General features: G+C 52.2%; 1 protein-coding gene across 3 annotated transcripts in view; it reads right to left on the bottom strand.

The window, feature by feature from the left end:
• The window catches only part of NTF3 (neurotrophin 3), a 67,008-nt gene extending 50,718 nt beyond the window's left edge, over positions 1 to 16,290 (bottom strand). The window contains exon 1 of one of the 3 annotated variants that reach the window (XM_070269786.1): positions 16,145 to 16,290. In XM_070269786.1, the coding sequence (XP_070125887.1) occupies positions 16,145 to 16,183 (39 nt within the window). In that variant the 5' untranslated portion in view covers positions 16,184 to 16,290. Of the gene's footprint in view, positions 1 to 12,061; positions 12,156 to 14,318; positions 14,603 to 16,144 lie in introns of those variants that run through there. The other 2 variants (XM_023643012.2, XM_070269785.1) reach the window with 2 other exon arrangements.
• Positions 16,291 to 16,797: the final 507 nt, after the last annotated feature.

Here is a 16,797-nt window from a genome sequence, read left to right as displayed (position 1 = left end):
CTCCTGCGAGCCCTGGCTTCCTAACAGGAAAATGACAAGGAGGAGAACAATTGCTGTCTTGATGCAGAGGCCCATCAGTTAAAGCACGTCCTCAGGCACGGCCTCTTGGAAGCACCATCCCGAGACTAGCGCTTGGCTTGGACCACAGACTCAAGAAGGAGGAGAGATGCTCTCTTTCCTACTGGGCATCAGTGCTAACCTCAGCAGCACTGATCCATTGCTATGCCTAGAGGAGGAACTCTGACTGGTGTGCAAATTCCCAGGAGAACCAGTGCAGGAAATCTGATCATTCAGAGACCACGAACCATTTTGCATTTGGAATTCACTGTGGAAACCGTGCCCTCCACCGTGGTATAATATCTGCCTCTGAGGGCTGTTGGGGGTACTAATGAGATGACTTATATAAAGGTACCTGCACAGTGTTAATGTGCTGGGAACGCTGGTCTGTGTTCCTCTCTCTCCCCTGCTCCCCACCCTCCCCCTCAATACCTCCTTGAGGGGTAGAGGGGGTGGTGAGGCACTTGAGAAGCTGCTGAGCCCCTGTGATCTGCCCTCTGGTCTCTAGCTTCTGAGGCAAATGCAAGATGGGTAGGCAATGGGCGAGCTCAGCCCAAATCAGCTGGACATCTTAAACTGATGAGGAATTCTCACAAGCTCTCCCAGGGTGAGAATGGGACAAATGCCATGGCAGAGCAGCAGAGGGCAGGGACGGGGTGGAGAGAGTCACACTGTAAGCTAGCGGTCCTCAACCTTGGCTGCTCATTGGAATCACATGATAAGCATTAAAGAAACAGATGCTTCTGCCTCAACCCTAGACACTCAACTTTAGTTGACTTGAATAACATCCTGAGCCAGCACCGTCAGCCAAAGTCAAAAGATCTCAGAGGGCAAGGTGATATCAGAGCAGGAGCAACACAGGCGAGTCTTTGTGGAGCAACGATCTTTCAGACGACTCTGGCTCCCTGCGTCTTTACCAAAGAGAATTGTGGTGTTCCCGCATTCCAACTTGCTGGATGGCATGCTAGATGTCTGTCAGGATCACTGTCACACTCACTCTCCTTACATATGCTAAACAATGTGACCTTGGACCTAGACAGATCCACTGCTGGCAGAAGACGCTCTGTGGAGTCTGCTAATTTTCAGGAGACTTTGAAACACACCCACACCCACACACTAATCCATAGGAATCATCTATAGGTGACTTTGATGTCTGGCTATATGGGACCCCTCGGATGCTCCAGAAACCTTAGCATCTGTCCACATTCAATGTTGAGCCTATGAAAAGGTCTACAAGGCAAGCAGCCCCTCTGGAGCAAGGCACTGCCATGGTTTCAGATTTTCTGGGACACAGCTCCACCCTTTTTTGACCCTGAATGAAACTGAATTAGGATCAAAATGCATAGAAGAAGGAAAAAGATTGGGAGATCCCCCCACCCAACCACCCTACACTCTCAGTGTTAAAGTTGCTATTTTATTTTATCATTATTATTATTATTATTATTTTTGTTGAGGAAGATTAGCCCTGAGCTAACATCTGTGCCAATCTTCCTCCACTTTATATGTGGGTCGCTGGCACAGCATGACTGATGAGTGGTGTAGGTCCACTCCCAGGATCCAAACCCGCAAACCCTGGCCTCCGAAGCTGAGCGCACTGGACTTAACCACTAGGCTACAGGGCCAGCCCCTAAGTTACTATGTCAGTCCCTGTTTCTCCACAGCCAGACCCACTCTGGGCAGAGCACTGCGTTCTACCCGCCCAAGCTGGGGTACACAGCACTGGTTGGGGTACCCAGAGATCCACTCAGGCTCGATGCTCCCCTCTGCATTGCATTCGTTTGTCCACTCATTCATTCTTCCACCAGTTCAACCAACTGTCCTTCTTTCATTTATTTATTATTATTTCAACTATTTATTTAGAGCCATCTTCCACACTGCAGCCAGAGTGATCTTTTTTAAAACAAAAGCCTGATTGTGCCCTCCTCCGTGGGACTCCAAAGCTCCTTGCCACCCTTGGGGCAAAGAGGGAGTGCCAAGGGCAAAGAGGGAGCGCGCTGCTGGCTCCTGCCTGCTCCCCCTCACCACGCACATCCTCCCACGCAGCTCTCTGCGCACCATCTACCTGAACTTCTTGCAGTGCGTTCAGCCCCTGTTTTTCTCATCTCGGGGCCTCTTTCCACCTGCTTCCTCACCTGGATCTCTTCTTCCCCGTCTCCTCCTCCTTTCACTCAGGATTACAAGTCACGTGGCAGTCGGTCAGAAAATTTCCCAGGTGGTTCCTGGGGTTGTGTGGCTCCTCAAACATGGCTGGGAACTGATGACTCCCCCCCGACGCTGGCTGCTCTCGGAAGACTTTCCCTGTCTGTCTCTAGCCTAGCACCTGCTCACCGTCTCTCTGGATGAGTCACAGACATCACTGTACCTCAAGAAGACACATGAGAAGCAACCGGAATCCTTCTCCAACCCCCTAACATTTTTTTCCCTCTTAGTCAAAAATTGGCTCATCTCTAAAGGCTCTATCCTTGACAGTGCCTCTGTCGAGCGAGCCCCCAAGAGCTCAGGAGACCTGCAGCAGACAGACGGTAACTCTACACGGCAGCCCCAAAAGAGACGTTGACTCCGAGCGGGCCTGGGCAGAGGCATTCCCGATTCACACGAGAGCCAAAAAGTAAAGGGAAATGGCAGAGGATTACGGTGACAAGCTCTCCACCCGTAACTCAACCCAAATTCAACTTGATTTCCTAGACTTGCTAATAGGCCACAATCTAAAATACCTTCTCTCTTGTTCCCTCTCTCCCCGCCGCTCTCCCTCTCTCTCACACACGCAAACACACCAAAAGACAAGAACATGACAGAAGCACACTGAAGATGTCCTTGATGATCATTTAAGTTCTAAGAAAGAGAGAAAAGGAGGGAAGGAGAGTGACTGATGAAAAACAACGTTTTTTCCCATTTTAATCCACAGTCACCAAAAAGTCTCAGATACTTAAAAATCTTCTGTAAAAGCAACAGTAGGATGAATTCCAACATGAAGGGATCTTAGGCCTGAGCTGCGACCAACACTGGGGCAGCAGCACGGTTTCTCTTGGGAAGCTACCTTTGATGCAAGCGCTATGAGATACATCTTTGGAAGGAAAGTCTAGGAGAGACACGGAGAGAGGTGGCCCAGCAGAGGCCTCATGCAGCCGTTCACCGCCTCATATTTGCGCAGCGCCCAACATTTCTCCGGGGAAAGTCTCTCTCCCGCTGTGTAGGGGGTTGTCAGGACAGACCACACCTGCAGGTGCCCCTCCCTGCAAAGGATTCAAGTGGGATACTTTGGACTCTGGCTCCAATGCTCCTTGACAAGCTGGACCCCAGGAGCCTTCTCCCACTGCATGCAAGGGTGGTACAGGGAAGGGAGAGCCCTCAGTCAACAGGACCAAGAGCCCTGGGTCACAGGGAGGGAGCAGACCTCAGGCCTTCCAGCTCCCCGGACTCCCACTGCCAGTTCAGAGCCTGCTCCACAGCTCCTGCTGCTCCCCCAGGAGGCTCTCCCCAAACCCGGGCTTGCTAAGAGCAGACCTGGGTCAAGTTGCCCACACTCGTCTCTCCCAGTCACCCCAGCCTACAAGACTCTTCCTTCCTCCAAACTCCCAAAGCCTCTGTGGTCCCTGCCACTCATGTGCCACTTACCAAACACGTCCTGCCCCACCCTATTGTCATTTCTCTGCACGTCTGTCCTGGGCCCTCAATGAGACTGCAAGGCTCTTGAAGGTGGGGCCTCGCCTTTCACCTCCTGGTGTTCCACACGGTGCCCGGCAAGGTGGTCAAGAAGAATCAGAAAAGGCAGGAGGCCCCCTTAAAATAACACTTCTTTTAAGAAGATAAGAAAAGCATCTAATAGACGCGATATATTTACTAAAGGTCCCCTTCTGAGTTCCAAAAAAGTTACTAAATAAGGACCTGATGTCTATTCTATTTCTTCTGGTATCTGGACCAATTAAAAACAGGATGTGGAAAAAAAAATGTCGAGGCACTCAGTGAACAGGAGGGACTCAGAGGACAGAAATGGACAGCAGATGGCAGTCTGTCCCTGTGTCAGAAGTGGTCACAGAGACAATGCACCGTGCAGGGAGGCATGGGGAGAAGCTGTGCTTAAGCGCCTCAGGCAGACGGGCGCACCTCCCCGGTCTGTGCCAACCGCAGTCGTGAGCAGGGAGGCTTCTGAGAAGCACACCCGTCAGCACACACATCCTACACATCCACCAAGCCCCGCCACCTGGACAACACGCACCTTCCCCGAACTCTCCCCACGAAGAACCAAGGGCTCGCCTCACAAAGGGCTCTGAGCATCCCCAGCCAGAGCCTCAGTCTGGTATTGGGAACCTCGGGGACGAGGAAACCAATGTTCTGCAGAAGTGAAGACTGTTCATGGACCCTTCAGCCTGCTCCTGACCAAGAAGCTTCTCCACCGTCATTCACCCTAAAAAAACAACACTCCAATCCGGAACCCTTCTGTGCCCACACTGCCCCTCCATGGAGCACAATGATGTAACCTGTCCATCTCCCTTACCAGCTCCAAGACCCTCGAGGTCAGAGCCACAGCATTCATCTCCGCATCTTCTCCAACAGCGAGCACAGGGCCTGATACTTAGCAGCCACCAACAGGATGCCTAATGAAAAATCTCTAACCATGTGCTTTCTGAGCATCTAGAGAGGGACTGCCCTGATTCATGTGCAAGGACACTCAATTTCCCTGTGACCAAGAGCCCACGTTCACATAAGAGCTAGGCAGGCTGGGACCTAGGGGAGAGGGGTCTCTAAAGGGAGCAAGAACAGCTTTTCCGAGTGAGCAGGCAGTGAGCTTCATGACCTCAGCCCTGGGACAAACCAAAGGGAGACACAGAGAACACGGCTCTGGACCCTTGGCAAGGCACATCACCTCTCCGAGCCTGGCCTCTTACTGCTGTCCAGTCTGGACTCCCTGATGACCTGTCATGCGTTCGTCCACCCAACACAGCCCTGTGGCAGACACAGTGCGAGGTGCTGGGGGACACAAAGATGAAAAGACCAGACCCCTTTCTTCGCAGGCCTCATATTCTAGTGAGAAGATAGGAATGCAAATAAAACTAAGGCTGCTAAGTGGTATAACACAGGGAGGCTGGGGAGGGAGCCCCAGGCTCTCGGGGGCTGCAGGGAGGCCTCCCAGAGAAGGTAGTGGTGAGGCAAAGACGTGAAGGATGATTCCAGTATCCTCAGTGAAGATGAAAGGGAGAGTGTCCTAAACACAATATATACACAGAATAGATCCTCCAAGGCCATCTCGAATTCAAGAGCAGACATATATTCCTGCCACTCGTATTGTTTTGCAATCAGAGGACATTTCCCTCTATGTTTAGGCCCCTTACCGATCCATCCATCCAGCTTTTTCTACTAATCCCCAACTCCCACATAAATGATGAGCAGGAGAGACATTAGGGCTCACCAGAGCCAGGAGCCCTTAACTCTCTCATTTTTTAACACAAGAGGAAAGTGAAACCTGGTGTGATTCAGGGGCTCCCCAAAATTGCACAGTTCCTCTCTGGTAGAGTTAGGGGTGGAGTCTGGTCTCCCAGCTCGTAGTTCGGGATCTTTTTGATTTAGCTTACCAAATGCAGCTACCCACAGACAATTTGATCCCACATAAACCTCCCCCTATGTTCCCAACTTCCAATCCAAGATCTGCCACAAATCTGGCAAGCTTGCTTCTTCAGCACTTTATAAACATGCACTCATCCATATGTTCAATAACTTATCTGGCATCACATAACTTAATTTCCTCCTCCACCCCCTTCACATTTCTGCACATAAGTCCTCCAGCAGGAATACCTGGAAATCCCAGGCCTGGGCCACAGGGAGGCCTCGGGAGCGGCAGAATCACAGAGTATGTGAAACGTCACAACTGGCAGGGCCCTTTTGACCTTCTAGTGACTCTGATTCTCTTTTTCCAGAAGAGGACACAAGGCCTATGGAGGGAGAGTGACTCTCAAAGTCACACAGCTAGTTTGAATTCTTTGCAGGGAGAAATGTGGCAAGCTGTTCAAGGTAGCAAGCTGGGTGTCAGGAGAGCCAGGCTCCTTCCCAATCAGGGAACACACTTGTTGGGCATCAGATGATTTCCAGAGCTGCATTTTCCCCCTGAACCCAGTGGAAGCCGGGAATATGCCCTAGGAACAATTAGCTGTAGGTCTGCTGACACAGGATGGAAATTATCCCAGACTAAGAATCTGAAGCATATTCCCGAAGGGATAATTTGAAGCCAGGTGGGGAAGATAGTTTTAAATGCTAGGGGCTTAGACTTAGAAACGGGGGGGGGGGGGGGGGGGGAGGAGCAGTAAATTGCAAGGACCTGGCTATCATAAATAATAATCATAATAACAACAATAACATGGCTATATCCTCCTATAAACAGGATAAAGCATCACCCAACATGTGCAAAGTTGTTTTATGTAAAGTACATATTTTCTGAGCACCCGCAATCTCATAGGCACTAAGTTAGTGATCTACATTTATTTGCACATTGAAAATACCTTTAAGCAAGAGAACAAAGTTACTCTCATTAATCGCTTTGAAGATGTGTGTGTGGTAGCGGTGGTGGGGAAGTCAGTGGAAGAAGAGGGAAGAACAAGAGCCCTTGCTGCACCCTTCAGAGGGCAACATGTACCCCAAGCACCCCTCTGGCCCCCCTGCTTCTGCTGCTGCCCAGAGAACAGCAGGAGGCAGGCAAAGCAGGCGCCTAGAGCAGCTCTGCTCCGCGTCCGACAGAGCCTGGGACCCGTCCTGAGCAGCAACGCCTGCCTCCAACCTCTCAGCGAGAAATCCATCTTCACTTTGGCCCCAGTCTAGATCGAGGGAGTTCCCTAGCCTATCAAGGAAAGGTGTTTTCCAAATCTGAAGAGCTCTCATGTTCTCCATTCAGATTCTCTTTTACTCTGATTCTGTGAAACCCTCATCGCAGGACTCAAGAATGCTGGGACCTACCACCTCTCGTGGGCGTGTGGATCAAAACCAGATGTCCAGCTCCGATCTTGAAGAGTTTACAAGGAGGCAATTGTGGCTTAAATCAATACCCCCACTCTGGAAGGGCAGATTCCCTTGTCAACAGAACGGGAAGTAAAGGGGGTGGGCTGGTGGGAGCTAAGACAGATCTGACACATGCTTGCCAGCAGGTGGCTAGAAAGCTTCAACATTTGTCTTGCACATGAAAATGAACCTTCCAGTGGAGCAGGTTACCCTGTGGGGTGACAGACTTTGCTATCAAAGGGCTGTCCAACAATCTCCCATCTGGATGACATCACAGAACGCAGAATACAGACTCTGACTAGCAGGTGACCGACTTGGGACAGCCGTGGCTTCAGGATAGAAAGCCAGCACATTGACATCTAGCTGTGCAACCATAAGCATATCCCTTAACCTCAGGTAACCTTAGCCTCTCTATCTGTAAATGAGATTATTTGGGGCATTGAGACAATACCACACAATATTTGTAATAATGCCTGGCACCAAGTAAGTACTCAACTATTAACTATCATCATCATCGATCACCTTAAAGGCGGGTACTTATCTTACTCAGAAACACTGACACTGAAAGGCATTCATGTAGAAGCTGGATGATTAGCATCAGGCCTACCAGAAAGCCAAAACCAACCCCGTCCAGCTCTGCACACACTGCGCTGGCTGAGCCAACTCTGTGAGCATTCTTGGCCAAAACAAAACACTATGGTAAATTCTTTGCATGCCTTTCTGCCTTTGACTCCGGCATTCCCCAAAGACAAAAATGGGAGCTCATTTAGGGTATGCCAAGACGCACTCTAAGCAAGACATGCGAGCACTGATCGAGTAGGAGGATGGGGCTACTGTAGAATCCTAGGATGGTGGAGCTGCAGTGGGACTTGGCGATCTTCTGATTCAAGCTGTTTGTTTACAGATGGGTAAATCAAGGCCTGGAGACAATGTCCAGGGTCACACAACAGCAGCTGAATAATGACAGAGCTTGGCTCCCCACCTCCAAGTCAGCAGGCTTTCTGCTGCTCCATGCTGCTGGAGATCACCTTGGCCGGGGATCTTTTGAGATCAGTAAGCTGCTGTCCACTCCTACAGCTCTGGCTTTGAATGAACAAGAACCTTAATCCTTTCAAAAATCCCTGATGGAACAAATTCATAAAAGATTTGGGGCTCAATAAATTTCTCTGGAGATGCTGCTAAAAGTGAGCAATCACAACAGACCACAGCAAATTTCACTTCAAAATCTGTTCCTCTCCAGCTAAACCACAGTGATAGTCAGAGGTTTGTCCTGTAAGGATGCCCAGAGCCACAGACAGCCTCTAGTGATTCCTAGTTAAGATTGCTTTGAAAGGACCACGCGCAGATGAGGATACAGAACAGCCAATCCATCTGACCACCCAGGGGTGTGCGTAGTCTCTATCCCCTTGGTATTTTTAAGTAGAAGAAAGGCTGAGTCATGGCAAACTATCAACAACAAAAAATACTTTAAAGATCTTGCGCCATCTATATGTGCTGTCACAGGTTATGAAGCGAGTCCTCTGAAAGGCTTCCTTTGTCCAGCCTTGATCTTAAGGGAAATCTGTCCAGACAAGAGTAAGGTACTATCTACACCGGCCTCATACTTCTTAAAAGCTCACACATCCTCTATCTTCATGTACAGATGGTCTGAAAGAAGCTGCTCCCAACATTTCCCACAAGCTGACCCTTCTGCAAGAAACAACAGGATGACAGTCCAGTCTGAGCCAGACGCCCAAGTACCTGCCACCCATCACATAAGCTCTATGAATGATGCCTCTTGTCCCCTCAGGGCCACTTCTGTGCTCACATGTCCCCCAGCACACACACCCATCCCGTGCTCTCCTCTCACTCTGCACACGCCTGTCCACACACAAAGCGCATCCACAGACCTTATCAGCAGCACCACGCGGGGCTTAAGCTTGTCTCCAGTAGAAGATTTGGTCCTTCTCCAAAAAACTCAATTTTAAGCAAAACTAAATCTAAAACCCTAGCAACGGTCATTAGTTCAACATCCCCACTGCCAGAAACTGCCTGCCTCATTAAAGAGTAAAACAGCAGCTGGGGAGGTCTTAAAGCAGGGAGGTGGGTTTTAAAGGTCTTCTGTGTCGGCCTGACTCCCCTCTCTCACTGCAGCCAACACGTGGATTTACATTCCCTCCAATTGGGATGGGAGAGCTGGAAAGGCTCAGGAAAAGGTCTCGAGGAGCCTGGAGCAGAAGCCGCCTGCTCAATTAGTCATCCTGAATGGAGGGAAGAGGAGAGGCCTGGACATCTGACACATCTGGGAGTGGAACTGTGGAGATGGGAAATGTTATGTAATTAAACTCTGCTGGCCTGTCCCGCCTGGGGAATGTGAGACCCATCAGCAGTGACCTCTTCCAATCAACTTAATTGGCCCAATCTCGCCAAGAAAAGCAACAGAATTGGTTTAGTGCCTCATGGAAACAGCTTAGCTCCTGCCTATTTATGGCCACTGAACTCAAGGATGGGAGCCTGACTCTGAGCCAGGAGTTGACAGCATGTGCTGACTTCTGGGCAGACTCGGAGGTTCAGTGGGTTTCCTTGCCCCCCTGTGCCTCCATTTTTGTCTCTGGGGAAAGCGGCTGTACCCACTTGCTGCATTGGGCGCACGCCATTTCACAAGCCAAAGCCCATGCCCTTCTAACAGGCAGGCTCTCGCCTGCTAAGGACCCACAGTCTGGAGGAAAACAGACTTTCAGAGTAACCCAGGGTGGCTGAACTTTGTTCCTCTTTTATTCAGATATGCCAAGGACAATTACTATTTTCTCTGTTCTCAAAGTCATATTTGTTTTGGCATCATGGTCTGCATAGCTCGTGTTAAAGAATAGAAAAATGTCTGTCTGATAATTAATAACGTTGATTTTTGGACCACCATTCTTCTGAATAGTTCAAAGATCTTTTATGAATACACATTTTCATCAACTATAACCTAGGTTTGACTGCCTCTGTTTTATGGATGAGTAAACTGAGGCAGTTCTAGAAAGTTCTCTTTACACAGTGGGTGAGCAGTAGACATGCAGTGGGCATTAAGACTATTTTACCAGCTTGCACTGTAAGGGGGAAGAGGTACAAATCCCATTTTTACAATGGCTCACACACATGCTAGTGCCTGGATTTGATCAGACTTCACCTGAGTAAAGCTTTGTACTCCTAAACACACCAAGCTTTGATTGGGGGAAAAGCAGAGTGAACTTTCCTCCTCATCATGTCATTATAGACACTGCCATTTTACATAAAGGATCAGAGAGATTAGAAAACGTTCCCAAAGTCACACTGCTCCAGAGTGGCAGAACTGGACTAAAATCGAGGCATTCTCAATGGAGAGTCTTCCACTCCCACCGCATGACGCTCAGAAATATCTGCCCAGATCTTCTGACCAATGGTCAAACCCTATATCGACTCTCTCTTACACAGATGAATTTCCCCGAAAAATAAGGTAGAACCTCCAAACGGCACTGCTACAATTTCCTGAGTTCAAAAAAGTCGTGAATCAAATAAAGTCCCCCCAAACATATGGGCTTACACAATTAGAACCTAATGAATGATGTTCCCCAGCACCTGATCCAGGCAAGCAGGTATGTGCAGCCGAAAGCACATGGGCTCCCTGCTCTGATCCGTTACCTCACCGGCTCTCACAGGGAATGAACTCAACCAACTTTCCATTTCCCTCATTCCCCAAATGCTGCCGGAAGCCTACAGCCCTCTTTCATCTACACCTTTTTTGCTTAAGATACACATCTGAGCATCCAGGACCATTTTCATCCTCCCTCAGACACACACAATTCCTGCAAAGAAATACACCCCACCCCCTCACAAGAGCCAGAATATACACCCCTCCTATCCTCCAGGCTAGCTTTCTCCCAGTTACTGAACTCCTGCCCCGCAGTGTGTGTGCACAAACGCCCACACTCCCACACCCCAGGTTAGCTTTATACTCATAGCCCAGAATACATCAAAGATTAACAAACGCGTCCTCCTGGTCACTGCGTCCCCCTCCTCCAGCTCCACACAGCATGTCTCATGCCTGCTGGTAAGTAGGCACTACACACTCTCACAAACTCAGTCCTCAATGTATTGGGACCCGCATTCTGATCTGGATTGCAGACCCCCCCAGTTCCCAGCACACACCCCCTACAAAAAATAGGGACACCCCTCAGCTCCCTCCCCACACACAAAACCATGCATCATCCCTATCTTTACCCTCCCTTTCCACAAAAACCACAGATACATTTCAAGTCAGCTTCCCATTGGCCCCCAAGATCCATAAGCAGCTCTAGAAACTGAATTATAGTTCTTGAAGAAACCTCAACAAGCATCAACCTCTCTTCATTCCTCCTGGAAAAATTGCGGCAGTCAGCTGAGGCCCGAGAAGGAATTTTTCCAGGGCACTGTGCCATGCCCCAGTAGCCAGCAACGGGCTGAGTATCCAGTAGGCATTCCATAAATTTTAATTGATAATCAATATTAATTAGTGAGTGAATTCCTCTATTAAATAAGAAACCCATTATATAACATAATACAACATGCATCTCTGCCACTAGACATGCAAAATAGATTCCTCCACTTGCTTCAGTCTCAGGCAGGCATCCTCCCTGGTCCCCACCCAGTGCTGACACACGTCCTGTGTCTTCCCTTACAAGTACAGTCCTTCATTCTAAGCCTTCTCCAATTCCCAGCTCCCTGGGGGGCTAGGAGGGCAGAAGGCAAAGACCAACCCAGTACCCTTCCCCGCAAACATCCTGTCTCTCCGCAATGAGCTTCTAAGCCCACACTCTTCTATCCTCCAGATATCCCAACGCCATCCCAGCCCATGAAGTTCACACTCTGCTCTCGCAGATAATCTTTCCCGCCCCCTACACACATCCCTTGGGTAATCCTCAGGGCCCCACCTTCCACACACTCCACCTTTCCCTCCCACACAGAGCCGCCCTCCCACGCCACACCCACTCCATTTGTCTGTGCAGGCATGCACAAGCCATCTGTCTTCAACACACTGTACCTCTCCTCCTGCTCTGACACCCTTCACAGGCACAGATTTCTCATTAGTTACACCTATGTTCCCGCATGCTCTCATCTCCTGCTAGTCACGCGTATGCCCATTCAACAGTCTGCTCAGAAACACACACCTCCACCGCGCACAGAGCAGGGTGAAGCTCCCGCCCTCTGGCCACCCCCATACATGCCCTTATGCAGAGACTGTCCAAAAACCTCCTTCCGGGACCAAAGAGAGCACCCAAGGGTCCCGATCTCCCTCCAAAGGAAAACACAGCTCATTCACACACAACCCAATCTTTCACTTCCAGCTACGATACAGTGATACTGTCCTCACCAACACAAAACCCTGCACACTCTCCCTCCTGCAGACCCCCGCAGACTTTCTACTTTCCTCGGACGCTGTGCATGGAGCCTGGTTTCCCTTCATCTCCCCCTCACTCCCAAAGCCAGACCCAGGTCTAACTGTTGGAGCCTAAGGCGGAGGCGGTTCGATTTTATCCCCTGAATCCTACCTCTCAACGTTCTTTGTGCAACATGTCAGGAAGGAATTGGGAGCGGGAGAGGGCAGGCTGAGTATGCTGGAGAATTTCTGAGCGTTGTGAAAACAGAACCTATTGCAAAGTTCCCTCTGTTACAAACTCTCTCCCATCCTGACGTCTAGAGCCAAGGGCTTCGACGGTTTTTTCGTTAGCTGTTCTGGAGGGTGGGAGAGGGCATCTCTTTATGAAAAAGCAGGCGGCCCACCATATTTTGTAAGCGGCTGAGTTACAAACGTCAGATTCCAGGAGTGACACCCACCCCTTTAGTGTTCCCCCCCCACCCCCCAGTTCCCGCCCCCTGCTCTTCACACACATAAACAAGTCCACCCGCGCGCAGCCTCCGAGTTCTCCAGCTCTGAGCCCAGCGCTCCCGCCGCGTCCAGGCAGCTGCCTGCACGCAGACTCGGAACCTGCCGCCCGCCGCCAGAGGTCGAGACGAGGCCGTCTGGTTCGGTGTTTTCTCCACGTGAAATGCCCCCCCAGCCACGGATCCAATGAGAGGGATCCTTACTAGTCAGCAGCCCCCACCTAGTTCGGCGCAGGGGTCTCAGTTCCGCGCATTGGAAGCGCAGATGAGGGACGCAGCAATCTAACTCCCCCAAAGAAGGAGCGCCTCCTCGCCGCGTACCCGCTAGCGCCCCAAAGCAACAAGCAGAGTCCCCTCCCCCACCCAGCCCCTCCTTTCCCCTACCTTCAACACTTAAGCGTCCCAAATTTCATTAGGAGTATGAGTAAAGCTCTGGGGCAGAGGAGCAATGTGGTCCGTTGTGGGTCCTTTTAACTCCGACCTAGCTCCGCCGGTCCCCAGGTCTCCCAGCCTTCCTACCCCTCCGCCTTGTTCCTAGAGCCGGCTACGAGAAACCGCGAGGAAGTCCCCAGGGATGGCCTGGCCCCCGTGCCCGCCGCTCCCCCGCAGGGTCCCAGGTGCACGGGCCACGCGGGGAGCTCCAGCATCTGCACAGAGACCCAGGGTGGAGTAGCCGCGGGGTGGGCGCTGGCCGAGACCAGCCCGGGGTACGAGGTCGTTTCTTAGAAAAGCTTTCGGCGGAGGCAAGGGGACTCGAGAGCAGGTACGCCACGCCGGGCGAGGAGTCTCAACTCCCCAAAGTGGGAAGCGACCCTCCAGGTCTAGAGCTCGGAATCGACTCCCCCAGCCTACGCCCGGGCTCTGGGAAGGGGAGGCGTGCGGAGAACCCGGCGCGGCGGGGCGCGGGGCGCGTGCCGGGGAGCGGCGGCGGCACCCTCGCCCCTTTCCTGCCCAGGATCTCTCTGCCACCCGCTTTTGTTACAGGATGCGCGGGGACCCTACTCTGCAGGAGCGGACGGGTGTGTTGGTGGGGGGATGGCGGTTCTGCTGACTCCCTTTCCTGCCCTTCCGTGGTCCCCATTTCCCCTCGCCTCCGCCCCCCATTTCCAATCCAGGTCCCTTAAACCTGATCATTTTCCCAGATATTGGGCGGTTTCTCGGGTAGCCGAGGGACGAGAGAGAGGAGTGTCCGTGAGTGTGTGTGTGTATGTGTGTGTGTAAGGGGTGGTTGTGGTTGCGCCTCGGCCTGGGCAAATCCCAGCGCAAACTTCGGGGAAGGCACAAGCCGGGGAAAGTGAGCGAGTGCGGCGCGATGGGAGTGGGGGCGGGGGCGGCGTTGGGGGCCCGCGCGCTAGTCCGCTGGAAAATCCCCCCACCCCAGAACCTGCCCACCCGACGTGCCCGCCTCCCCTTACCGTGGCAGAAGTAACCATGGCATCCGTGTGACTGTTTCCAGGGACGTCGACATGAAGAGAAAGGTGGACGCGAGCTCGGTCATTCAAAGTCTCCCCCACCCCGCCGCCGCCACAACCCAGCAGGGGATAAAAAGAGAAGAAGAAAGAAAGAAAGAAAGAAAAGGGAAGAAAGTAGTTGCGCCGGGCTCTCTCGCGGGACCGCGCGCGGAGCTGTTCGGTAGGGAGAGGAGCCTTCAACTCTGAGTCCCGTGAACATAATCTGCGCGGTTATAACCAGCCAACCCGGCCAGATGGCTCGGCGCTCAGCGCCTTAACCCCTTGCGCGCCGCGGGCCCGCCCCCGCGCCGGCCCGCCGCGCCTTGCAGGCCTGCGCCCCGGCGGCCCTCCGGCTTCGGTCTGGGGGCCACGGGGGCACGGAATCATTTCTCCTAGCCTCTCTCAAAGAAAAACACCAAAACTTCCAAATTAATAGTATGTTTCAGTATCCCCCCTGATTTCTCTTTTAGAGATCCAGGAAAAAACGAAATAGACAACTTTTCACGACGTTTTACATGTTAATGTCTTCAGCCTGTCTTATTTGTTCTTTTTCTTGAAAAATTTCTTTTTGATCTCCTTGTTTTTTTTTTATTATTTAAGATTTTCTTTACGAGACAGAAGGGCCTTCCTTGCCCCTTCCCTCAGGCGTCTTGGGTCTAAAGTGCAAACTCCTCCTCCAAACCTCATTCTTCCAGCTCCAGATCTCTCCCCACCCTCTCTGAAGCCCACCCGTCCTTCCTTCCCCCACGGCAACACGAACACGCCCAGGGACAATCGCTCCCCAGTGAGCTCGCTGCTCCCAGGGACCAGTACCGGGGCGCTGTGCAGGCGGTCAAGGGAGTTCAAGGTAGAGAGGTATAGCCGGGCGGGGGTCTGGGGACCAAGGGAGGGGCCGGTGCGTGTGTGTGTGTGTGTGTGTGTGTTTCCGCGAGCGCAAGCGTGAAGGGAGAAGGGGTTGGATCAGAGCCTCCTATTTCACCCAGCCTCCAACTTCCCCTAATCCCCTTCCTTCCAAACCAGGATGGGCCCTGCAGCTCAGCACCCGCCCAGCGCCCACAGTCTGCAAGCGGGGACAGCGCGCGAAGCAGAAAAGGCAAGCCGCACGCAAACCTCTTCGGAGCGCTCCGAAAATAGTGACGCTCCCTTCCCCACCGGTAGCTTACTCGAGGAAAGGCTGGGGGGGAGGAACGGGGAGCAAAATCTCATATTTGGAGATAATTTTAGCAGCCCATTAGACCCCACTTGTTCTGAGATCGTTGTCTCTAAATTTACTGAGTGCAGTCATCTTGCTTTCGCCCATTTGCCCTCGAGAGAAGCAGGGGGCGGGGGTGGGGGAGGGCGGCTGTCGCTTAGGGGTCAAGGAGAAATCCAGAACCTCGGAGCAGCGGAGGTTTGCGCTCTTGCCCTCCTCCTACCCGGTTGCCCAGGTGGTGGCGTCGCAGACCTTATCTCCGAGCCCGCCACCGCTTCCTCCTTGCGGTCTCAGCCACTCCTCTCTCCGTCTCTGGCCCGGACCTTCTGACTCTAGCGCGATTGGGGGAGGGGAGTAAGTATCCCATCTCCTCCCTGGCCTGCCATCCCAGGTGTCTAATAAGCAACCCTCTCTGTGTTTCAGCTAAGGCCCAGGTTCAGAAAATCCAAATTCCTTAGACTGGTTTGAGAATTTGGTTAAAAACCGAGAACACCGGCCCCTGAGATCGGGCCGAACCCGAGGCAGAAAGAGGCTGCGGGTCCGAGGGGAGGTAGGAAGGGATGGGGAGGCTGGGGGCTGCTTACTAGGTAGATTGTACCTGCCTCATCATTATCGTGGCTGATGGAGGCTGCCACATCGAAAACGGCTGGCAGCGCCCACGGAGGCCCAGGGGCAGCACCTCCCGCGATTCCTGGGAAGAATAGGGAACTCCTTCAGTGCCTCCCTAGCGCCAAAATGTCCAAGTCCTCCTCCTGGCCAGATTAAGCTGCCGAGTCGTTCCTTCCACCCGGCACACAGCACCATGAAGGTCTGGATGGGGCGTGATCTGTTGGGTTCTGGTTTTCTCCCTCTGCTCTGGCCCGCCTCCCTGCCCTCCCCCACTTCCCGCACTTGCCCCACTTCCCCTGTCAAAGGAGGGACTCAGGCCTCAGTTTCAGCTCCACTGGCCGAGTTCTAGGGGCTCTTTTCTGGAGCTCCAGCTCCTCCGGGACCCTGAAGGTTGCCGGGAGAGAGACGGTTGGCTCTTGCTGCAGCGAGGAATGGGTTAAAAACATGTGTTGGCTGATCTGCCTGCAGCTCCTCGGTCACTGGCAGTCTGGAGGCAGGAGGGGAAGGGGTGGTGGTGGGGGGGGGGATCTTATTTGAAAAATCAGAAGAAAAAAAGAAGAAAAAAAGGCAGCAGTGACTTTAAGACCCGGATTTGTTGTGTCGATGCCGTGCACTGACCGGCCACCTCACTCTGCCACGACC

The sequence above is a fragment of the Equus caballus genome, chromosome 6, assembly GCF_041296265.1.
Source record: "Equus caballus isolate H_3958 breed thoroughbred chromosome 6, TB-T2T, whole genome shotgun sequence".
NCBI lineage: Eukaryota > Metazoa > Chordata > Mammalia > Perissodactyla > Equidae > Equus > Equus caballus.
Note: the sequence above shows the minus strand (reverse complement) of the source record. Positions and strands in the feature narration are given on the sequence as shown.